At 43.1% G+C, this 25,222-nt stretch overlaps 1 protein-coding gene across 1 annotated transcript in view; it reads right to left on the bottom strand.

Moving 5' to 3' along the window:
- LATS2 (large tumor suppressor kinase 2) overlaps positions 1–25,222 on the bottom strand; it is a 50,180-nt gene that overhangs the window by 5,330 nt on the left and 19,628 nt on the right. The window contains exons 3-5 of the mRNA XM_069883469.1: positions 7,357–7,489; positions 3,425–4,956; positions 205–787 (exon numbers count right to left, since the gene is read on the bottom strand). Of these exons, the coding sequence (XP_069739570.1) occupies positions 205–787; positions 3,425–4,956; positions 7,357–7,489 (2,248 nt within the window). The remainder of the gene's footprint in view (positions 1–204; positions 788–3,424; positions 4,957–7,356; positions 7,490–25,222) is intronic.

The following is a 25,222-nucleotide window of genomic DNA, read 5'->3' as shown; positions in this document are numbered from 1 at the left end:
GATAGGGACTTAAAACAGTATTCGAAACAAAAGAACTGGAAACAAATTAATTGACTGAATTAGTGAGAGACACATGCATCATTTTGTCCTCCACCCTTTGTCAGTGTACCTCTGTTTTCTAAGCTGGCACCTTTGCCAAGAGGTACCTGTTTGTTTCAAAATAAACAATGCAATGCCACCACAAATAAAGCTTAAAAACTTTACCTTTCTGATAGTATTTTGAATTATGAGTCCACCTGAATCCAGTACAGAGTCCAAAGTCAGTCAGTTTGATGTGCCCATCAAGGTCTATCAGAATGTTGTCAGGCTTGATGTCTCGATGAATAAATCCCATTTTGTGCACACTCTCTATAGCCAAAGTGAGCTCTGCAATATAAAATCTAGCCAGACGCTCTGGAAAAACCTCCATTCGAATCAGTAAACTCATCATATCCCCACCAGGGATGTAGTCCATCACAAAGTACAAGTTGTCTTTATCTTGGAAAGAATAATAGAGTTTAACCACCCACTCATTGTCTGCCTCAGCAAGTATGTCCCTCTCCGCTTTGACATGAGCCACCTGGTTCCTGTTCAGCACATCTTTCTTTCGCAGAGTCTTCATGGCATAGAGGGCATGTGTGTCCACTTTGCAGGCCAGGCATACTTCTCCAAATGCACCAATCCCCAGAGTCTTGATTTTCACAAACATAGATTTGTCCATCTTGGCCCTTTTAAGTCTGTTGTAGTTGGACTCCTTCTGGTAGAGAATCTTCCTCATTTGTTCCTGTTCTGCTTCACAAAGTCCAGCCTTTACAAGGGAAAGGAAATCACAAGAGCTAGTACTGTTACATTCATATCACGAGAACAATAAACTGATTCCTAAAATGCATTTCTCAGAAAAATTAAAAAAGAAACAGTAAAGACATATTTCAGAAATACACTCTCTTATCTGTCTGTTGAGATGACTCTGAAACACTGGCAAATTCACTGTGCCCTAACTTGTTACCCAGATTTGTATTTCAGCTTGCTCTGCCTTTCTCTCAGAGAGTCATGGAACAATACTGTCAGGGAGGGGAATACAGCATCACAAACCTGATCATGGGATTTGGTTTACACCTTTCAAATAGGCACTTTGCTACTGCACTCCACTACGTGTATGCGCACAGCAGTGCACCTGAACCAAAACTGCAATTTAAACCTAGATTGCAGCACTCCACTTCGTTCATGAGTGGTTCTTCAGGGCAGCTCACATTAACATTTCTAACCTTGAGTGCCATTTGACTGTTGGGTTTTGTGTTGCAATTAAGAAGCTGGCTTTCACCTATGCATTTGCAAGTGTCCTGGGAACCTTCTTTAGAAACCGTTTTTCTTCCTCGGCCATGCACATAGCCCTCAGCTCTGGCCTCTCCCCAGCCACTGAAGCACAGATCCTGGTGCTATTTCCCCTCTAAATGTATTATTTCCTTCTGGTACCAAAGCTGTAAAAAAGGTGGCTTGTCTACCTCCTGTTCCCAGAAAGCCTCCAAGTAACATGTCACACAGCTGGGAAGAGACTTCATCAGAAAGAAAGAAGCAGCAGTATCCAACCAGACATTCCTCACTCTCCAAGGCAGAGCCTGCACACTGCCAACTCTACCATTTCGATGCCTGTCCCTCTCCTGAGAGCCACTGGTGGCCTCCACCAGCAGAAACCCCTGGGCTGAAGCTCAGGATCCCCTGAGAGCTCATCCTCTGCAGCACACTTCTTCCTTTCTGCATACCCCATTTCCAGAATCCTGAATTAACTGGCATCAACTGAAGCACTTTGAAAGGAATTTTAGTGCCTGGTGGGAAGAGTGGAAGGAATTGAAACTGACTGATTAGCAGCAGAGACACCCAAGCATACGCCCACAGGGCTGCTGCTTAGGTTGATTTAATTTCACATCTGTAGTTTGTGTCTTTAAAGATGAGTGTGTGCAGACAGACTACACAGGGAGATCCTCATGGTATAAAAATGACATCTGTATGAATAAAGGATGGAGGAGGTCTGCAGAAACTTGCAGAACAGGTGGGATGAACTCTCAGACTGAAGGCAACAGCCAAATCAAAACAAGTAATACAGTTTTTAAACTGTAAGGCAAGTACAGAAATCTGCAACAAAGGAAGTGTTTATTGTTTTAAGGTAAAATAATTAGTGTTGTGTTCTGGGTTAATTCAAGAATAATGTGATATTGAGATAGCCAAAATGTACTGAGTTCATACTGTATTATTCCAGCCAGTGATGAGGTTGCTAGGGAAAGGAGTTGTTTTTGTTTATAGCTGAATTACCTCTGAGTTATGAAGTGAGGGAAAACTGAACAGTCACGAGTGAACTAACACAATTAGCTGCTCTCTTACTTCTCTAGAGATCATTGTCCACTTCAGTTTAAGGAAAATATTCGCTATATCCAAGCAATGCAACACAATCTGTACTTGCAGTGAGGACAAACTGTTAACTGTCAGTAAAATGCCAGGCTTTCAAGGGATTTAATTTTAACCTCAACAAATAAATCACTGAATTTTCTGGAGCAATGCGAGCAACAAATTCATTGACTCTGGAAATTGTGCTAGCAATGACCAAGAGTTAATTATTATCTGTTGTGGGTTAATAATAGCTTTCCTTAGATTTTATCCTTCAATGCAGAAGTAGGCAAGTCATATTCTAGTCACGCCTGGGGAAAAGAAAACCAACTCTTTCACATTTAAAAATTAAAAGCAAAACTGCCAGAGCTACTATCAGAACTTGGCAGCTTTGTTTTAAGCAGCCCTATCAGTGACTCAGCTTAGGTTTGAGAGCTGCAATTGGGCATGAGAGAAGCGCTCTCTCTCATGAATTGCACCTCCCCAAGACCCGCTGCTAAAACAAGTTCCAGCAAGGGTCCCAAGATCAGTTCAAGCTGGCCAAGATATAATTATTTGCATGATATTATCACTTACATGTGTTCAACATGCAACTTTCAGTCAAGCATTACAGATTCATCTGAAAATACGGCACAGTGAATACACTGCCAAGCTGAACCACGGTTTGGTGAGTGAGTGGCTACCATGGAAGTGGGAGGAGGAACTGGAGCAAAGAGAAAACCTTTTTCAGTTTTGCAAAAGCTGCCAAAATACTGTCAGAGTTATCTCAGCCTCAAAACTGGCTGCTGAGTTCTTGTCTAAGCAAACCTAGCACTTTCCTACTATGAAGGGTTTTGCTTCATTCAACTTTTCTGGTATGAAGATCTATTATTTCAGATCTCGGGTTTTTCAAACAGCCTCCCAGATCTGCATCCAGGCTTCTGAGTGAAAACAATATGGCATAGGGAGGTGTTGGGTACCTTCTACTTCCAGTGGAGTCTGCCTTTATAAACTTTTTGACTGATTAAAATAGTAATAATCACTTTGACCCCATTAGCTTTTGTTTTAAGGAAACAATGAGAATTACTTTAGCCATTTCTTGCTCCAATTGTAATCTTCTGTTAATTTTCTGCTGGTAGGTCTTTATGACATTTTCTACATGTTGCTCCATGTAGAACTTGAAGGCAAAAGGTGAGTAGCTCTTTATTCGGGATTCTCGCTTTTCCTCATCTTTGCCATTTTTTCGCACAGGCACCGGAGATGTCTGAATCTGCTTTTTATCCTTGCTTGGCTTTTCAGCTTTAGTGTTCTTGCTGGTTTTGTCATTTCGTTCACTGTTCTCCTCAGCCTTATTGCCCGCCGAATTGGGGACTACACGCAGGGTCTGCTCTACACCCATGCATAAGCAGTTGATATCAAACTGCTCAGAGCTACCAGGAAGCAACAAATGCTTGGGATACGGTGGTGGTGGACACCGGAGCTCCTGGTTACCATAATCCACATCTAGCTGATAGGCATTAGCTGCTCCAACGGGTGACACGTGCTGCTCAATCATCTCCAAGCCATCCACAGCTGGTGCCTGTGCAGGTAACCAACCAGGATGGGAAGGTCCCACTGCAGTCTGAGGCTCAGGTCTCATCACTCGCATGCTCTTCACTGGCTGGAGAATATGAGCAGATGTGACTGCTGTGATTGTATTTGGAGACGTAATTGAAGGATCGGGTTTTCCTGGAGGAACTTGTCTCATAGACACTGTCACTTGTTGCTGGTGGTTGTTAAAGGAGTTTGTTCTGCTCGGCACTGTGGCATCGGGTCTGAAGGATACGTGTTGCCGTGGAGATGTTTCTATTCCTGGATTTTGTAAAGAATCTCGGCGTGACGATGTTGCTCCCTGCCACTGCTGAACTTGAGGATTATTCATGTCATAAATGTCCATGTTTAAACTATTTCTAGATGGAGTTAATAGATTTTGTGGTGGACTGTCTGAAAAATCATTAGCAAAGGCTGGACCTCTAGATATCACATGCATTTGGTGAGAAGAAGGACTTGTCTGTTTGTGATGAGAATGTGATATATACAGGCTTGCTGGTGCCTGCTGAAATGCATGACCAGAATTATTCTGAACAACTGCTCCTTTATTTGGGAGACTGGTGTATCCTCCCTCCTGCTGCATCTTGTTTTGGAAGGACGGACTCCGCTGAACACCATACCCCATAGGTTCCCCCTGCATCATCATGTGCTGCCTACTGTAATGTTGGCTGTTGGAGCCATGGGACGCCTGCAGCTGCAAAGCTTGACTGCTGTGATTAGCCACCGGGTAATTAATCACAGAAGATTCCATATTTGCAGGGTATGTTTTCTGCTGATGGCCTGTTGCTGTGCTGTGAGTGCCTACTCCAGACGGTCTCTGTACAGGAGCATTCATAGCTGTAGACTGTGAAGTAGAAATTAAATAGTCCATGTATGGCCTCGGAACGTCAGTGAGCATGTTTGCACTCTCTGCTCCAAAGCCTGTCCCTTCATAGGCTGCGTTACCGATCTGATGGTAGGACGGAAAAGATTCATTTGATCCTTCGAAGCTTGGCCTGCGGGTTACATTATTTGGCACAATACCCTTTCCTTTATAAAAAGAACATAGAAGAATGTTAGGAAACAATTCAGGTGAACAAATTACTTTGCATTACTCATTAATCTACACATACAGACACACACACACGCACACATGCACACTGCGTAGGGAGTATGTGTTATAAAAACACCTTCCAAAATCTAAATTAAGCACCCTGAACATTTAAAGTTGTAGGTGCCAAGTATTACTACTGATAACGAGCTACCGGCCCACAACACCGCTCATGCCAAGAATCATCAGGGAGTTCTACCAAACCATGAAAATAAAAGCACAAATTCCTTAACTATGAAATCATTCGATTACTCTGCAGCCTGGTTTTTAAAGCTGGACCAGTATTACCAGTCATTACTCAGGGGTTAGGCAGGGGGTTAAGTACAGCACCAACAGGAGTAAAATAACTAGAAAGACTGTCAATACAACTTAAAGTCAACATTACTGTAAACCACTAGGTCACCACACAGTCCACATCTTCTGTACAGTGAGCTCACTACTCATACCGGGGATCTGTTTACATCTCTCTGTTCCATCGTTCTCCCCAAAAATCCTCGTTTCCCTCTCCTTCATTTGCAACAAAGGCATCATACAATTTGTCCTGTATTCTTTCCACTGTGTTGGACACAGAGCATCCCCTTGTATTACTTATCTTCCATCTGTTTGGAAGGGAAATCTTTTGGAGTGTCAACATGTTAATTTTATCTTGAAGAATGTGCAGTGACAAGATAGCACCGTTCCAGTACTGGAAGCATCAATGGCACTTTTCATCAGTTCTTTGATCTGAGGACAGATTATAGGTGTCTGAAGCACCAACTATGCTAAAAAGACAAGGGGAGACTGTGCTATTTTTTTGTTCCCCTCCTCTGCCGGTTCTTTAAGCTTTCACAAATCACAGGAGTTGGTCTGTATATTCCTGAAGAATTTCCTTTGAAAATCTTGACTTCACAGGTTGCACGAGAAGAGTTGTATTGCCCTAACAAGCTTCAACAGTGGATTACAAGCTTTTCCGATTATTTGTATTCTAAGAAGTCAATGGTTGGGCCAGATACAATGTACTTGAGCATAGCTGTTGGCTCCTCATCTGCATACACACAAGCCCTGCTATACACAGACGCATAATGATGTTCATGTTATTAAGGCAGGTCTGTGCACCATCTCTGTACACTGAAGAGGCTGCTCCCATACTAAACTACACATTCATTGACATCTGTAACAGGCAGCTCTTTTCCTATGATAACACAAGGCCACGCTCACCATGGTGGCTTTACTAAAGACCTCTTTCATGTCCATGGATTTCTCTCTGTAAACTGAATAGTCTTTCTCTTCCTCAGCTTTCCTCATTTCTGGACATGCCTCTCTCCCAGCGACCCCAAATTTAACAGCCTTCCTGACACAGATTTTCAATTTGGTCAAGAGGTAAGAAGGAAGGTACTACTGAGGTGGCTAAGAAGAGAAATTTGTCATGTGGAAATCACTTGCACTCTGTAAACTCAACACATGACCACACTCAGAGGTCTGTACTAATGTAGATTGATTGAACGGACTTGTTAGATTCAAGCAGTCCAACACAGACAAGACCGTTTTAAGTGTAAATGTTACCACTAACGTAAGAGAAATTCCTTGTCCAACAAAAGGCCCCTATCAACAGCTCTCCGATCCACTCAACCCCTCATCCTCCAGCCCCTCTGCTGCATGTAACACTGTTTGATTACACAGGTTCAGCCAGTCAGAGGAAGGTTACTTGCCTGCTTGGCCAATTTTTGAAACTGAAAGAAGATAGAAGTAACAAACTACCCAAACCAGAGTGCATTAAAAGCATTCTGCAGTGCTGTAAGTGCTGATACCTGCATGGAAACAACTCTTGCAAGGCCTTTTGTCAGCTGTCTCCAATGTTTGCTGATGAGGCATTTGCAGGACCCAAATCCTCTCATTTCTTAATTTATATGAAACAGAACTGAAGCAGACTAGCATGGATGAATGGAAAAGCACCTGCTACCTTTGTCCAAGTTATTTCTGCAGTGTGTTTTCAAGAATGTTCACATGAACAAACTCTGGGGAAGTGAACTAGCGCACAACTCCATAGCTATTATTCCTCTGCAAGCTTTTACTTTGCAGTAAACTTGAGATGGTTGAGGTGATTTGCATGGAAGAATAAACAGCCTTGTGTTTAAGAAGGTGGGCTACAATTGTGATCTTGCAAAGCAATTGAGTTGTGTTCAGCTTCCAGCCCAGCTCACCTTGCAGAGCCATTTTCACATCACTCTCTCCCACAAGAGTACCACTATATACTGCCAATCCACAACTTCTCATCAGCAATGACTCAACTTTTAAAAATATTTTATTACAAGAAAGAACACATTTTTTTTAAATTTTAAATTTTTAAAGTTCATGCTTACCTGGCGAGGTCTGCTTAATTACACGTACTATCTGTTCATTTCTAGGATCCAAGTAGCTCATCTTACTGATATATTCCAGAGCAGCTTCAATACTCCTGCTACCTGTCTGCTTCAGTGCTCGGACAGCCATCTCCTATGTAAAGCAAACAAGAATTGAATCACACCGAGACAAAACCCAAGCACTGTATGGCAGGCTAGAAGGCAGTAAGCACTCTTACATTAATAGAAACATTTTATAATTCACACCAGATCACAGCTGCCTGAAGCCAAATGGACTCATAATTTGAAAACACTTGCATCCCTTATACAACTCAAAAATTAAAAAGAAGGAAATAACAAAACCCATAACCTACCTACACTCTGGTGATTAAAAAAGCATCACATTGAAACACGTGCTTTAAGATTCTTTAAAATAACCTTCAGGCCCAGAAAAGGTAGCACAGTTTGATATAGGACGAAACAGAATTAAATATTTTGGGTTTGGTATTTGAGAGCATGTCCCTTAGTCGCAGCTGAACACAGTAAAAGCTTTACACTTTCACAGATGCCACAAGGAGCTGATTAGGCAGGGGCTGATTTCTGCTGAGCAAATCCTCACCCCACTAGAGTCAACAGAGAAGAAAGACAACTGGTTTTGGTACAGCTGGGTCATCATTCACTGGAAAGTGACTAGGCACTTCAAACTGCATGTCACGTTGTTAGTTGACTTTTTAGCTGTATTTTACTGGGCACACATCCATCACAGAGAAGTTAATGCGTGTGCCAAACACACAACCTGAAAACTAAAACTGGGGCAGATATGAATATTCTAAAATACTTCAACACAAGTGCGGTCAGTGTCCCCAGCTCTACAGCCAGCAAGTCACACTCCCCTGTTGTCTTTTTATACTTTTACTTAGGATAACAGAAACATAGAATGGTTTGGGTTGGAAGGGACCTCAAAGATCATCCAGTTCCAACGCCCCTGCCATGGGCAGGGACACCTCCCACCAGACCAGGTTGCTCAAGGCCCCATCCAACCTGGCCTTGAACACCTCCAGGAACGAGGCATCCACAGCTTTCCTGGGCAACCTGTGCCAGTGCCTCACCAGCTTCATCATGAAGAATTTCTTCCTAATGTCCAATCTAAATCTTACCCCTTCCAATTTAAAGCCATTGCCCCTAGTCATATCACTACAAGCCTTTGTAAAAAGTCCCTCCCCAGCTTTCTTGTAGGTTCCCTTCAGGTAGTGGAAGGCTGCTCTAAGGCTTCCTTGGAACCTTCGCCAGGCTGAACAACCCCAACTCTCTCAGCCTGACCTCATAGCAGAGGTGCTGCAGCCCTCTGATCATCTTTGTGTCCTCCTCTGGACCTATCCCAACAGTTTCATACCCTTCTTACGTTGGAGATTCCAGAACTGGACAAAATACTCCAGGTGGAGTATCACGAGAGTGGAGTTGAGGGGGAGAGTCACCTCCCTTGACCTCGACCCTACTTATAGCTCAGGTAAATGGAATACCTTTCAGGAATGACTCTAGCCTCTGGTTGCAAAGCAAAATTCACCAATCTTCACAAAGCTGCATGGCCTTTTCTGAAATGATGGAGAACCGGCACTCCAGAGCTTTAGCACTAAATTAAACTGAACTTCACTCATCAAAAAATTTTATGCTTAGTCAAAAGTAGTTGCTGACAACCTTTCTAGATTTACCTCCAAAAGACACTTGATAAAAAAGATATAACACGAAATCTACTGACCTTTGGTGACAGAAGATTAGAAGACTAATTTGAACTGGTCTCCTAACTCATAGAAGGCTGAAGTTGCATGAAATGAATGTCACCATCAAGGACATGCCTGTAAATCATTACCCTATTATCTTGTCATTTTACCACCACCAGTAAGTGGTGAATCAGAGGGGGTTTTGCCTTCTTGGCTTAACTTACTGACTGCAGCTGTGGTGACTGGGTTGGCAGAAGCGCACACATATCTGTCAGATGACATGGGAAAGGGGCATACGTGTGCACATGTTGCTCTTTGCTCCGCTGAACTGCAAGTACATAAGACACTCACTAATTGTTAACTGAGCAAGGGAGGATCATCACACATGACACTAATTCACCCATAGCACCGAGCCACACGCTGGCACTTGGCATTTTGCTTCGCTTACCTCAATCCTTTCCCACTCCCCCCCAAATGGCAGCATTTTCTCCATTACTCAGAGGTTCTGCTTGGGGAATAGCTATAGCAAGTTTGAATATTTTTCATTCAATTTATGACTCATAATTCATAGAAAGGCAGTAGTTGGTTTCACATTTCCTCTAGCTGAAATATTTCACTGGCATCAACAAATTACTAAGGGCAATTTTAAATCAAAAGAAAACTATTATGTATGAAGGAAAGAATTTCCCACAATGTTTTTTTTTCCCTTGCTTTCTTTTTTCTTCTTCTGGATACATTTCTAAAGTGTTAGCAAATTTGCATCCTAGAGCTCAGCATTCTCATCATCCAGGGACTTGTGGCTTTGCAGCCCTGGGCTGCTACCACATCTGCCCATTTACACCAGCTGGACTTAGCCTTACATCACAAGTCTTAAAAGTTTCCTAAATCAAATGTGCTCTATACCCACATTTGGGCTGGCTTGGATGTTGTTTTTATATTTGTTTTGTCTGCAACGGATTACCAAGAAAATAAATGCTTGGTAAACAATTATCTTAATGACTAATAAAACAGCCCCCATAATCCATCCCCCCCTCACAGCTGTGTTGGATGCACACAATTCAAAGGGGCTAAAATACATTAGGTTTTTTTATCACCAGCACAGTGATACGATCTCTGAAAACAATCCTTTCACCCACCTCCATGCTTTCTTCACTTTTACCATTGCCTATGCCAGAAAAGCAGAGCAAAAATGACACTGGGCTATTTGAAGCTGCATGTACTACCTTCAGCAGATATGTTACGGGATTCATATTTAAACTTCAGTGGCAATAATGGGAGCAGAAAAGCCCAATGCATTTCACTATGTACAATAACCTAAGAGGGCCAGAAAGAACTTGGGAGTGACGGATGTGTGGCTGCTAACTTCACCCCCACAAGCCCCCAGTGCAGCCGCAGCCCCGCGCTCCAGCTCACCGACTCTCATCTTTCATTAGGTCAGCTCCCACCCTCCAAAGGGTTTCCTCATTACATACCCTGTTTGCTTAGCATCTACATTACTGCTGGAAAGAGTGAAGTAAGTCTGTGGTTCAAAGGAACACCTGCAATTCTCCTGCACACCACCCCAGAGCTTTGGCCTTTTCCCACGCAGCTCTCATGAGACACAAACAGCCCCAGTTTCTGATGCTGGTTCATCTCCAAGCAAATGGAGAGCAACCAACACAACCTAAACGTTCCACATACAAAAGGAAAGGGTTTTTCTCATAGGCAGATCACATAATCGTAATTCTCCATCCAGGAGACAAGCCCCTCTGGTGGCAGGAGAAACTCCAGGAGAGCCAAGGGCAACAAGAAGCTCCAGCACTGTTATAGCTGGTCTTTGCCCTCCTTTCCATTGTTTATCCCATCACCATCCTTCATGCCCACAGTTCTCTCCAGTAGCCATATGAAGAGGGCTCCACTCATTCCAGCACCTTTTCACTGGGGATGGGGAACAAGACTAGACATAAGGAAGAATCTCTTCATGCTGAGGCTGGTGAGGCACTGGCACAGGCTGCCCAGGAGAGTTGTGGCTGCCCCATCCCTGGAGGTGTTCAAGGCCAGCTCGGATGGGGCGTTGCGCAGCCTGATTTAGTGGGAGGTGTCCGTGCCCACAGCGGGGTTGGAAATACGTGATCTTTGAGGTCCCATCCAACCCAAACTGTTCTATGATTCTAAGATGATGCATGGCTGGGGCTGATGGAGGGTGTGCTCTGTGCCCAAGGCAGCCGCTGGCTCATGGGGCACGGTGGCTGCCTCCTTCCTAAACCCAACACAGCGATAACTTCTGCGAGCGCAGCTGGGAGGAGGGAGCGAAGGGCTGGACTCCCGGAGCCTGCTGAAGGGGAAGCTGGCTCCGTGCTGGCGGCAGGGGCCACAGCGTGCGTTTCCTGGAAATGGATATAAGGACTGTTTGGAAGGAAAAAGGGCAGAAGATGGATTAAGCTGTGTCAGTAATTACACTTGTTGGAGAGCACAGGCTTAAGTGAGATGGAGGGTGTTTGTGAGAACGAGCAGAATGGCTCAAGAAGGATAGAAATTAGTGCCAAAATCTTGCAAGCTGATACTGTAGAGAGTAGAAGGGCTGAGGAAACAAGAGGACAAATACCAAGCAAGGATAAAAGTGCACAGCTACACTGACACAGATAGAGCTGTCTTGATTTTATGCTACTCTAAGGTAAGTATGCGTTAGAAAGAGAATGGAAAACACACCAGAAATGAGACACAAAAAAAAAAAGTCCACTTGGAGCCATATCCAACGCCAAAACATTCAAGTAGGCACAGGATCAAATCCAGCTCCCACTGAGGTCGACAAAGATTTCCATTAACTGCAAGGTCTGCTGCATCAGGCCCTCCGCTCTGGATCATTTCCTTTTCACCAGGCCAAAAGCTGTCAGCCGCTGTATGGTTTGAGAAACCTGGCTGTGTCCTGCTAACCCCACAGCCAGCTGTCAGGCTGCAAGGAGAAACACAAGCCACTGGCAGCGCGCACATAAACCACAAGGGAACGGAGCAGTCCCAGCCCTAACTCATTCTTTGCATTCTGTGTATTCCTTTTGAAGGACTCAAACATCTCTCCACGCAGGGCTTTTATGCACTTTTTTGCTTCCAGACATCACCAGCTGTTGGTGAAAAAGTACACCAGAAAAAGTAAAGGTGAAAAGCTATCAGAGGAAAATGTGCTTTCACAATTAACTCTAATAATTTTGTAATTAATGTTACAGTTGCAGTATTAAAATGAGGTTTCGGTGGTCAGCTGTGGTTCTGGACAGATCTAATGGAAAACCAAAGTCAGGCCATGCAGACTGAGGCAATTCTTCAGGATTCCAGATTTGTGGGTTCACAGAGAAACATGGGGAGGGGTGTGTTCCTACAGTGGGCTACCCAAACGAGACAGCTGCAGGGTCAACATGCTCTCCATCATTTCCCCAGCCTCGTGCTGGTAGAAGGCAGCTTTCCAGGAGATTTCAAGATTTTGCTAGAAGGAAGGCCACCTTTGAGCTCAGATGCTCAACAGGGAAAACCCTTGTTTGACAGTAAACAGATATTTGGATGTGTGCACATACAGATTTCATCTCGCTCTGTGCTCTGCAGGCAATGTGAAAAGCTTTCCCCGTTTTACCCTCCCATCTGGCTGTACTCCACCAGCATTGGCAGAGGTTTGCGTTCTTGCTGAACTACAAGGTTGTCCAGCAACATTCTTCATTCAGAAAGCTCCTAGTTGCCAAGATGTATTTATCATCCAAGTGAAGATTGCACAAGAGGTTACAATAAGTAAGACTTTTTCCCAAGAACATTGTGTCTGAAGGAGACAATAGGTCCTCCAAGATTTGGCAAGGGTAATCAATTGCTAACAACGACAAAAATTAATTACTTGCTTTCCATTCACAAAGAAGGATGGGCGACAGATGCAGGAAACAGATACAGGTTCCCTGCGGAAGGGAGAAAAAATTAAAGCTCAGGCCAGAAGATATGATCCACAATTGATTAGGAACCTTTCTGCAACAGCCCACCATTGTAGGAATTTTCATTCATGATTTTAAACTTGCAAAGCCTAAGAAATCCAGGAAACAATGTGTACAATAAGCTATGTCTGTATTGCTGCAGCCCTAGGAACAGAGAAACTTATTTAGTAATGTTCTCCATCTGCAATTATTCTCTAGTTGCATGCTTCAACTAATTTTGTATTCTATTTTTATTTTGCCTGTCTTCAGGTTGCTAACACCAGGGGCTCAATCTTGCCCACAAATTGCCATGCATAACTACAACCCTGATTAAAATATCCTAGCCATGTAATTAAGAAGCTATCCCGAGAATCATTAGCTCTTTTCAGTTTCAGTGTATCAAAAAAGCAGGAGGAAATCAGCACTGACAGAGACCTACTGAGCACCCACCTGTTTGCCACAGGATCACTTAATCTGTTCAGGAACCACATAACCCATTCAGAAACTAATGGAGAACTACGTCATGGCTAGTCCAAATTTTCTGCCCCTACTGCTCCTGTTAGAAAGGTCCTTCAAAGCTAAACTGCTTTGGCTCTGATAAACCTTCCTCTTACTTTCAGCCTAAATTATGCAGGATCTGTTTATTCCCCCTGCCTTTAGTTTCTGTTGTCTTTTGACTTCAGCAGCTCTGTTGTTGCCCCCTTCATCCTAAGGGATGCTTGCAGCTTGGCCTCCTGGGCGAAACAAACCACATTCTTTTAGTCTTCTCTTGTAAAACAGGTTCTTCATTCTCTTTATCGCTGGAGCAGCCCATCTCTGTATCAAGAAAGATCAGGCTGGGACATGGTTTTGGTAACAGCTGTAAGTGTAGTTCCTCATGATGTGCAAACAGTGGTGGAAAAGTTATCCTCGTGGAAAAGCCATTCCTTTTCTTTCTTGATTTCAGCAGACCAAGTTTGAGTTTTTCAACCTTTAAACCCGGCTTTTAGTCCTTGCTGGCAGCATTCCTACCCTTTGTGCTCCTGAATTTATTTTCATTTCAGGTGCCACTCCAGCCCTTACTGTCACCCATTATTTTAGACGGATGCTTCAGTCCTGCAGCTCGTTCCCCAGCTCCAGCCCTGACTCTGCGTTCCCACTTCATACCGTCAGCATGCTTCCTTTTTTATTACAGACTTATTAATGGAAAAAGTATGCAGAAGGGACTCCCTGTAGAACATAAAGTTGGGGCAGACAGAAAAAGAATATGGATAGGTGATGAAACGTAAGACTCGCTAAGTTAAACCCCATCAACATATGAAAAAAATAACTGAACTGTAAATTAGGAATGTGGAATTACAGGTAAGGAACCACTTTAAGCAGAAGTTTCTTATACAACGATTTGAAGGGATATTTGAAGAACTAAGAAAGGGAGTAAAAGATAGAGGGAGTGTTTTGAAAATGATGCAATGCTCTGGTAAATGTCAGAAGAAAAATTAAAAAACCCCACTTAACATGACATTCACTGCTACATCACCACTCATTCTGCTTGCCTTCAAACTCTTTTAGCCTTGATTCAATCAGCTCCAGAAGGTAAGCATCTACTATCCTGTGTTTGTGCAGCATCCAGTACAACGGGGTCCAGCTATCGTGTCTGTGGCAGTATGACAACTTATTATTAAAGGAAAGTAATTAAGTCCAGCCTAAAATACTCAATTTGTAGTAGTAGGCAAAAAGAGATGGAGGGCAAAAGTGTTAATTCTCCTAGGTCCCAGCGTAGAAACCTTCATATCACTACCACTACAAACCAACACTGAAATAAGGATTACCTTAATCCTCTAAGCCACAGGACAAGGCACATTTCCCGCTGCTGTGGAAGGAATGAGGCAAAATAAAACAAAAGTAACTAGAGACTGAGAAGCATCTTTTGATGTTGAAGATTACAGCAGTTCAAAATGTTTCCAGCATCTTTTCAGATTTAAAACAGCTCTGGAGGATTAAGAAGTAAACAATGAAACAGACAAATGAAACCAACATTTCAAATTTATCACGTTATTTTTTTGCATTTTGCCAGCCCTAGAGCTAATACAAAGTTCTTTCACAAGTATCACAAAAAAAAAACCCAAAATAAAAGGGCCATCGTGACACTTCTCTACTGCTTTTTCCCAGCTGCTTTTCCTTAAGTTCATGACTAATCAAAGCTATTTAAGATCTTCCAAGGGAAAAATAAATACTCTATAGATTTAGCAGCAGGGTACTTATAAAGAACAACCACCGTAACACCTTCAACAGCTTGGAAAGAGCAAGAGAGAAAAAAGCAAGAGCTGAGAACAGTAACTGGAAATACGACACAGCTCCTTGGCAGGCAAAAAGGCACCAGTTACATCAAAATGCTTTTTTAACACTATGCAATTCGTATCAAGTAGCAGCACATAATTCCTTTTCTGGTTTGGGTTTTTTGTTGTTGCTGTTCTTTTAACTGAACTCATGTAGTACCTTGCCTCACCTCATCTCCTTGTAAGATTGTGTTTGGCCATGGGTGTTTCACACAGGACAGCTGCTATTTTACACGACATTCCTCGTGTCCCATGTGTTGTTCAAATATGGTTCTTTGCATGAAAAGGAGAGATATGAATTTCAGGCCATCAGCCAATCCAAGGTCCCAAAGTTAAGACACTTGGAAATAAACCAAGCCTGGCTGCTCAACCTATTTCCAAATAAACGCTTGTAAAATGGAGTATTTATAATGAGGCATCTCCAGACAAAGAAATCACAGAAATCATAGAATAACCAGGTTGGAAGAGACCCACCAGATCATCGAGTCCAACCATTCCTATCAAACACTAAACCATGTCCCTCAGCACCTCATCCACCCATCCTTTAAACACCTCCAGGGAAGCTGAATCAACCACCTCCCTGGGCAGCCTGTTCCAGTGCCCAATGACCCTTTCCGTGAAAAATTTTTTCCTAATGTTCAGCCTAAATCTCCCCTGGTGCAGCTTGAGGCCATTCCCTCTTGTCCTGTCCCCTGCCACTTGGTAGAAGAGGCCAGCACCCTCCTCTCCACAACCTCCTTTCAGGTAGTTGTAGAGAGCAATGAGGTCTCCCCTCAGCCTCCTCTTCTCCAGGCTAAACACCCCCAGCTCTCTCAGCTGTTCCTCATAAGGCCTGTTCTCCAGCCCCCTCACCAGCTTTGTTGCTCTTCTCTGGACTCGCTCCAGAGCCTCAACATCCTTCTTGTGGTGAGGGGCCCAGAACTGAACACAGGATTCGAGGAGCGGTCTCACCAGTGCCGAGTACGGAGGGAGAATAACCTCCCTGCACCTGCTGGTCACGCCGTTTCTGATCCAAGCCAAGATGCCATTGGCCTTCTTGGCCACCTGGGCCACTGCTGGCTCATGTTCAGTCGCTGTCAACCAACACCCCCAGGTCCCTCTCCTCCAGGCAGCTTTCTAGACAGACTTCTCCTAGTCTGTAGCACTGCACAGGGTTGTTGTGCCCCAAGTGCAGGACCCCGCACTTGACCTTGTTAAACCTCATTCTGGAAAACACACACCTTGCTTTAGATCCTACATGAGAAGAGAGGTATAAGGAGTGACTATGCAGAGAGTCCAGTTTTGAGCGTTCAGTTGAGTACTCCAAGATTATCTACACACCACAATTCACAGGCCAAGTTTCCATTAAGGGTAAAATAAAGCAGAAGGGAAGACATGTATTTGTATGTCTTCATTGCTCAACTTATCTCCTAGCTGTACAAAATCCTTTCTAGTGTGATGGCACCTGAACCTTTCTGCATCACATGGAGCCCTACGCAAACACAAGAGAAGAATCCTATTCTAAAAAGGATTTCTAATTTAAAACAGAACAAATAACTTTATATATAGCCATAACTGCTACTCATTACTCTTTAAGCCTGTTCCCTGAAGAGCTATTTAAACTATATAGTTCAGTCTAACCAAATAACTCATGGTGGGTGCATAAACAGACAAAAAGTCATACAAATCTCCCAGTCTTTCCTCGGCATTGGAGCAGAGGGAACTCAAACCAGGAGCACTATTAAGTGCTAATTCAGAAATCTTATACTGAAGTCAAATCATGTTATATAAACAGCATTTATAAAGTACTGCATTGGCAGGTTTATGTCACAGAGCAGCATGGAAAAGCTTTTCTTATTTCATGCATGTGTCAATCCACATGCACACACATACAAGTGTGGATACATCCTTTCCGAAGATGCTATTTTACTTTCCTGGTTACACAGATGGAGAACTTCCCAGCTTCTGCACACAGCCCATAGCAGGTTCAGCCTTAGCTCCAGCTGACTCCTGTCCCTCCTGCCTTGCAGCCACTGAGGAGACCTGTACTCTTGTCACACAGTGCCTCAGCCACATCTTGCATTTACCTGTAAGGCTCAAGAGTTTCTCCTGTTCCCACAAGCCAAGCCACAGCACTATTCAGCCATGCTTCTAATATTACAAAGGTAACACGACATCCTACAATAGCTTTTGAACTCTGAAGAAGAGGAAACAGAGAGCAATTGATAGGAATTGATAGGAATGGTTGGACTCGATGATCCTGTGGGTCTTTTCAAACCTGGTGATTCTATGATTCAATTTGAAAACAAACTCCAGTACAAGCAAATGAGTTATCCCAAAGCAAGAAGTGTCATCTTCCTGTAATGTTCACTGAAAACCCTTTCCACATCCCTGTTCACACATTTTATTAACCAGAGATGTTACTGAAAAGGTACTCCCCTTCCCACACCAAGCCCAACACTGCAAGAGCTCCGAGGTTTACGACTGTAACTCAAAGAAAAAGAGTTGCCGATCTGGTACTCCCAATCAAATCCTTCACACAGGGCAGAGAAGTCTAAGCCAGAAGAGAGATTTTACCAAGCCTCTGTGGTTTGATTCAAGTTCCTGAAGTTTTGAATGCAACACCTCCCATCTCCCTGTCTTCCACCTTCTTTATCCTACCAGTAAAGCAGTCAAGCTGATAAAAGAGTGGTGAATCCTTTCAGCAGCAGCACGGAGTAGCAGTTTGCCAAAAGCTATGATCAAACGCTATTATATGTTACAGCCTTTCTAAGCAGGAGGAAAATAGGCATGGGGCAAGAACCTTCAAACACTCATTCACCATTTGGTTAGAAACCTTCCTCTGGATTGGTATGATTTACATCCAGAAAGCGATAATGGATACAGAAACTCGATTTAAAGACAGAAGAACAGGAAGCATTTTCCTATCACTTCTTCATAAGGTGTATTGAAACCCTCAGGAAAGCAGGAGAGATGCTGTGCATTTCACCAATGCAATCAGAAAGTTCTCCCACTCAATGGGGCACTCAATAGGCAGACTTCATGAAGGCAGATTAATTCCTCCTTACTCCACTTCTGCCCCATCTGTCTCAGCTGGATCAAATACGCAAATGTGGGCAACAGTGCTGACATTAATACCAAAAAAAGTATTAAAAGGCCAATTTGAGTATATTAATAAACACTGCAGCACCCAGCAAAGACCAAATACACATGCAAGTTGCATCAAAAGAAGTGTGGCCAGCAGGTCGAGGGAGGTGATTCTGCCCCTCTATCCCTCTCTTGTGAGACCTCATCTGGAGTATTGTGTCCAGTTCTGGAATCCTCAACATAAGAAGGATATGGACTTGTTGGAACAGGTCCAGAGAAGGGCTACAAAGATGATCAGAGAGCAGGAGCCCCTCCCATATGAGGACAGGCTGAGAGAGTTCGGGTTCTTCAGCCTGGAGAAGGGAAGGCTCCGAGGAGATCTTATAGCAACCTTCCAGTACCTGAAAGGGGCTACAAGAAAGCTGGAGAGGGACTGTTCACAAAGACTTGTAGTGATAGGACTAGGGGCAATGGGTATAAATTGGAGAGGGGCAGATTTAGACTAGACATAAGGAGGAATTTCTTCACTCTGAGAGTGATGAGGCACTGGCACAGGTTTCCCAGGGAAGCTGTGGCTGCTCCATCCCTGGAGGTGTTCAAGGCCAGGTTGGATGGGACCTTGGGCAGCCTGGTCTGGTGGGAGGTGTCCCTGCCCATGGCAGGGGGGTTGGAACTGGATGATCTTTGAGGTCCCTTCCAACCCAAACTATTCTATGATTCTATTGACTTCACTGAAATCTCACAAACTCACACAAAGATAATACCGGAAAAAACCCTTGAACAGAAGCTATCTCCTAAGTTGAGGTAGAATTGGAGCCAACTTCGAGAGAAGGGTGCACCACACTGCAGAACACGTCTGTTCTTTTGAGAAAGGCCCTCCAGTAGAGCTTCAAAATTTCCAGTTGTGAACTGGGATCCTCACGCATTAAATCCATCCATGAATTAAAAATGGCATTTGCTACTCTGTACTCTGGGGAATGTCCCTACGCTGAAGGTGTGCAGTCTTAAAAAAAAAACCCCAAAACCACCCACTCCCAACATAACGCATCGTAAATGACTAAATATATTATAAGATGGCAGTTTCAGGGAAAACACCACCTTGCTGTGTGTGCAAAGGCCAGCTGCCACTTAAAAAGCACAATGTAAACTCTTTTAAGCGATCTCTTGGAATGAGATTCCTCCAAGTTCTTTCTCTCAGGTGGGATGTTTTGCTGTCATAGTATTTTACACTTACTAGTAACCAGGGCACATTTTTGCATGAGCAGCAGGCCATCCCTGCTCTCTAATAGACCCACTTCTGACACACTGGGCTGTCAGAACGATTGTGTGACTCCTTCCCACCAGACCCAACCCTCTTTTTTTTTGAGGCTGCTGTTTCTTACACTATCAGGGCAAGCAAATCAAGCTGGATAGACTAGCAGCTCAGTGAAGGTTTCATGATGAGCTTATTCCTCTTCATTAGCAGCAAGTGATGTGTTTGCTAATTTTATTGCTCACGCATTAGCCAAAAATGTGTTTGGCTAGCATTACCTCTACAATAACACTATTTGTGTATCTAAGCATTTCTTTTCAGTGGCCACAGACACTAAAATGAGTGCTTCCCACTGCTCTTCCTCCTACTATAAAGATACATACATACTGAGTTACGTAGAAAAGAAAATTTTCACAAACATTCACAGAGCTTGCAAATTATTTCTTAGCCAAATTGGATACAAGGGACTTGTAAACCATGTATTCAAACTCAGCAAGATGAGTTATGAGGTTTGTTGTCCAGGAATAAAGCCCCAAAGCACAGGAAAAAATTGTGTCAAAGACTGGAAGAGCTTTTTGCGCTGCCAAAGTCAGCTGCTCCCCAGAAAGTCACACAGTGCTGCAAATTTAAAATGTTTTGGAACAGTTTTTTTTCATTTCTCTATACTGAACTCTACAAACTGGATTTTGCACGTACCTTTGTTATCTCTCTCATTTTTACTGAGTGCATACAAGTTTTCTTGTATTTCATAAGATTTCAACACTTAAAAGAGCGATACTCCTCCCCCCTCCTATTCTTGTAAATTTATATGGGGTTTTTTTCCCAGCTTTTAAGCCACTAGAACTTTCAAGTATTGTTTTAAAACCTTTCCTCCACGGCAAGAAAAAATCAAGTAAAGACAGTAAAATTAAGTCACTTATTCATATTTCCAAACACAGTTCAAGCATATTCCTGGTATGGCATTCAGAAGTTTAGGAGAGGTTTTTTTCACTTTAATTTTTCTTTGGGGAATGCTTTAATAGCACTATAAAACCTCCAGGATATCTGGTTGGTATGCATCACCACTGAACTGTTCTCTCCTTTGAGGATTTACACCACAACGGGACCCCAACTGACATCAAGCAGTAACGCACAATCAAGAAGAAAAAAAACCAAAATAATGAAGAAATATATCTCCATTGTGAGACAAATGAAGGCTACCTCTCTCTCAGCCTCTCAGTCCAATGCAGCATGTCTTATGTGACTGAAGAAACATCTGGGTTTTATCTTGAGATTCCTAATATTTCTCAGTACAGACACACACACACAGAATGCAAGTGTGCTGGGCAAGGCAACTCGTCGTATTTCTTGTTCAAAGAGTAGGAAGACACAGAACTTTTACATACAATATTATTTTAAAAAGATTTGTTGGCAGGTTTGAATTTTATTTATTGACTTTAATGTTATATTTTTAAAAAAATTCTCATTCAACAATATGGAAAAGGCATTCAGCTTTAAACATTTTACAGTCAGCATGCCCAACCTTGGCATACAATATACTCAAACTCTGCTGCACTGGGGATCTCATTAGACATTTTCCAGAAGTCTTCATGCAGTGTTTAGTTTCATTAACTCTATCAAATACACACGTATGACTATGAGTCCAAAAGCAGAAATTGCTAAACACCATGGACTGCTGCTTAGTGATTTTTAAGACTACAAAAGTACCCTGTTGTACTAAATGCTCTATATGACTGCTGCTCACTGCAGCCTTTTGCAGTTGCAAGATAAAACTCTCAACTCTACCAGTGCTACAGGCAAAAAAGAAATAGAGAAAGGAAAAAAAAAAAAAACCAGCTGGATAAAATATCTTAAGGTCAGGCTTTTTACATGTAAAGCAGCCGCAGCAGAATTATTCACATTCTTAGCACATAGCTGACCGGGACAAGATTCCATGGAGAGGCAAACAATTCCCCCAAGAGAGCAGCTGCATCTTCCTCAGCTCAGGAGCTTCTAGGGGGAGGGAGGAATGCCCACCAGGGTCCCCAAAACTGAACAACAGCAGAAAGAAAATTAAAAGACTGCTTCTGCTCCGTGGTAATGCTTCACACAACTGCTCCTTTTCTGTGCTCAGTGAGAAAAGAGACGTGTAAAAATAAAGAAATTAAAAAAAAAAGATAGTTGGTAGCACACACTTTGATCAACGTCCTAGAGGAACCTTGTAAGCAGACACTCAAGGCCAGTTAAACATAATAGAGTATGGGGTGAAGTATTAGATAATATTGAACTGAACACCTGAAAGGAATATAGTGCAGTCACTCAGCTTTGTTTTTATTGCATAGTTCTTTTCAGAAGCATCTTTTCAACACATAAAATCATTTCTTTCTAAGTTTCCACAGTATGTCCTGGTTTTATCTGGTATTTCTTTAGCAGTACCTTTATTCAGTTCACCTCAATGTTATTTCTGTTGGCTGCTGCCCAAGCGGCACACTTTAATAGTCAAGACACACAGTACTGAAGAATCATCTTTGTTGCTCTGCTCCATTTACGTGCCAAGGCTGTGATAGATATTGTAAGAAAAGAAATCCTCCTCAATGCCATCCCCTTAGCATTAGTATCTCCTCACAACCTTGTCGTTAGCCATCAATGAAATCAGCTGCAGCAACATGAAATCATTACTTTTGGTATTCGTAACTTATTTTTCATATATGATCTTCCAGCTTCAAGTGTGTCAGTAGAAAACTACTCCCACCTTGCCCCTGGCTGCCCATCACTGCTCCCCGTGCCCAAGGTACCACCTGCTTCCCTCTTCCCTGACCACGCTGCAGTCTCCTGGCTGCCAGGGACAGCTGGGTTAGCACAGCCCTAGGACTCAGCTGTTGAAGCTACCTCAGCTCATTTTGACCCAAGTGAGGTGGGGTTAACTCCAGCAGCAGCTCAGCTGGGACAGTAAGACCTGGGTGAGAGGAGGAGTAAGAAGAGACAGCACTGAGCAGATGGCCATCTCTGGAGCACAGCTGGAAGGAGGAGAGCGTGTGAGCACAGGCTGAGCTTTCTCTCGGCATTTCCTCTGACGGTGTTTGGCAGCCAAGGCAGCTGCCACCGCTCTCAACTTCTCTGCTCCTTTCTGTTCCCCCTGCTGCACCCCTCAATTGTGCTTGTGTCCCTCCCAGCATCCCCCAAGAAGTTATTTTTAACCTGGATCAGCTCCCTGATCAGTCACTGCTCAGCTCCACAAACACGGTGCTGGCACAGTTTGCAGGAATGAACGGGAAGATGGGCAGCTCTGGCAGCACGACAGAAAGCTGCTCTCCTGGAGCTCTAGCCCAAGAGTCTCCTCTCCTTCCTCCCCACCAACCTACAAACTTCCCAGATGAATGGAGTCTGCTTGTGATATCTCAGACCATAAGATTTTTTCTTTATTTTTTTCCTCTATCCTGCCATAAGAAAGTTTTTAATTGCAGTACTAGTGTGTTGGTGTTGTAATAGGTTTAACAAGCTAATCCCTCCTTTACTTGTGCAGTTAGCACCTAATAGTTCAAGACAACAAGAAGATATTATTCAGAAATACATTTGATCATCTTAAAAAGATACAGCCAAGGGGAAACAGTCTTACATGACAGGCTGTAAATCAACATGCTAGACAAGTAATTTTAAACCGCAGGAGGAAGAAAAAAAAATATCTCACTGTATCAAGCCAATAAAAACCCTGTAACACTGATTCTAGAAGATATTAGACCTATTCCACAACAACTATATTTCTTGGGAAAACACAGTATTTTGAATTCTAAAGAAGCCTGAATTTTATTAGACTGAAACAAAGGAGAGGGAGGGAGGACATGATTCCCCTCATCCATCCCCCACTGCTGAAGTCTGAGGAGGAAGCTTGAAAAGGCTCAAGTAGATAAACCATTCATAGAATCATAGAATGGTTTGAGTTGGAATCATCAAATCACTCAGTTGGAAAAGACCTTTGAGACCATCGAGGGACCATGAACGTCATCTAGTCCAGCCCCTCTGCGGTGAGCAGGGACATCTTCAACGAGATCATTCCCCTAACCAAGTCATTAAGTGCTGACATATTTGCTTCCCAGTTCCCAATAATTCTGGCAGTGGATCAACATTCCTCACCTCCCTCCTTCAAGCCTTTACTCAAGCTTTTAAGGGACTGTTGTTTTCCAAACCTCTCAACCCATGTCACTTGACAGGAGAACAAACGGCAATTGTTTTTCAAGCTTCACCATTATTATTATTGTTCTTATTATTATTACAGCACATGCTCAATTGCATGAATGCCACTGAGAGACAGCAATGCCTCTTCTGAGTTCTTAAAGGGTGCCAAATATTAAGAAAGCACTAAGAGACAAGTAAATCACTTCCTTGTAAAACATATTCTTAAAAGTGAGGCCTACAGCAAAATCACACTGGGCAAAACTCTTCTTGAACACCTCAAATGCAGAATGAAACCTGGCCAGTGCTTTGATGAGATAACACTAGCAGTAACAAGCACGATGCTACATGGCCTGGAAGGGAGGCTTCATAATACAGCATCCCAGAAATGAAAGCTCAACAATCACAGAATCACCAGGTTGGAAAAGACTCACCGGACCATCAATGTGCAGCAATGCGCTGGTGAATGTCTCCGTTTCAGGATGGAGTAAAAATAATAAAAATTTCTATGCACCTGTTCTACAAAGCTGCCAAAGGTGAGGAGAGATGTCTGGTTAGGCAGTCAACTTCCAAGGTGCTAATTTTCCCAGGTGAGAAGTGGGTAGACACAGTAGTATTGGTTTCTAACCTGTGTGCGTGTTGCCAGGTACTGTTAAACAGCTGCCATGGCATCAAACCACGCTGCGGGTTCCTGAGAAGATGTGTTCACACTCTTTAAGCATGCCAAGCCCAAAACAAAGGTAAGCCTCCATGGTAATGATACTTGGAGACTGTCTCTGTGTTTTGACGATCCAGTTCACGCTATGCCAGTGAGCTTCATGAGGTTGTCTCAGAGTAATTTCTATAGCTCCAGAGAAACATTCTTTTCTCACTGCTACTGTGTGTGCGTCTTCCTTGGGCTCCTGTCTGTACATACACTGCCTTGGATAACGCTGGAGACACAGGCAATGATTCCTGAACAGCAGCGTTCAAGAAGACACTCTGCTTCCAAGGTCAACATTCACTTCCTGCAACAAGCACTGTAACTGTCTGCTCCTTTTCTCCAAGGCATCCATCAGCTCTTAAAATTGTCAACATTATGATTAATTATTTTAAATCAAGCTTTTCAGTATCTGCCACCTCTTTCGCAGACTAACCACATAGGCCAATAATAAGTAAACTTAGAAGTATGTGTATATATATACACGTATAGAAGTATGTGCAAAAACCTTACTTCAGGCAATTTTTCTCCACAACTGAAAGTTGTAGGATTTATGTTCCAGAACATGCCATATCCAAGACGTTGGAACTCCCTGGAACACTGCCATGCAAAGAAAACAGTAACACAGGCACAGAAGGTCAACATGCAGTCCATTATTTGAATGACTATGATGATTCTTGTATATCAATTTTGATAGTCAGTTTTCAACTTTCAGCTTGTCTCTGCAAAAGTGTAGAGCTAAGACCTAAGTGATCTACCTGCCAAGC

This window comes from Phaenicophaeus curvirostris, chromosome 1, assembly GCF_032191515.1.
Source record: "Phaenicophaeus curvirostris isolate KB17595 chromosome 1, BPBGC_Pcur_1.0, whole genome shotgun sequence".
NCBI lineage: Eukaryota > Metazoa > Chordata > Aves > Cuculiformes > Cuculidae > Phaenicophaeus > Phaenicophaeus curvirostris.
The sequence above is the reverse complement of the archived record's forward strand: the minus strand, read 5'-3'. Positions and strand labels throughout refer to the sequence as shown.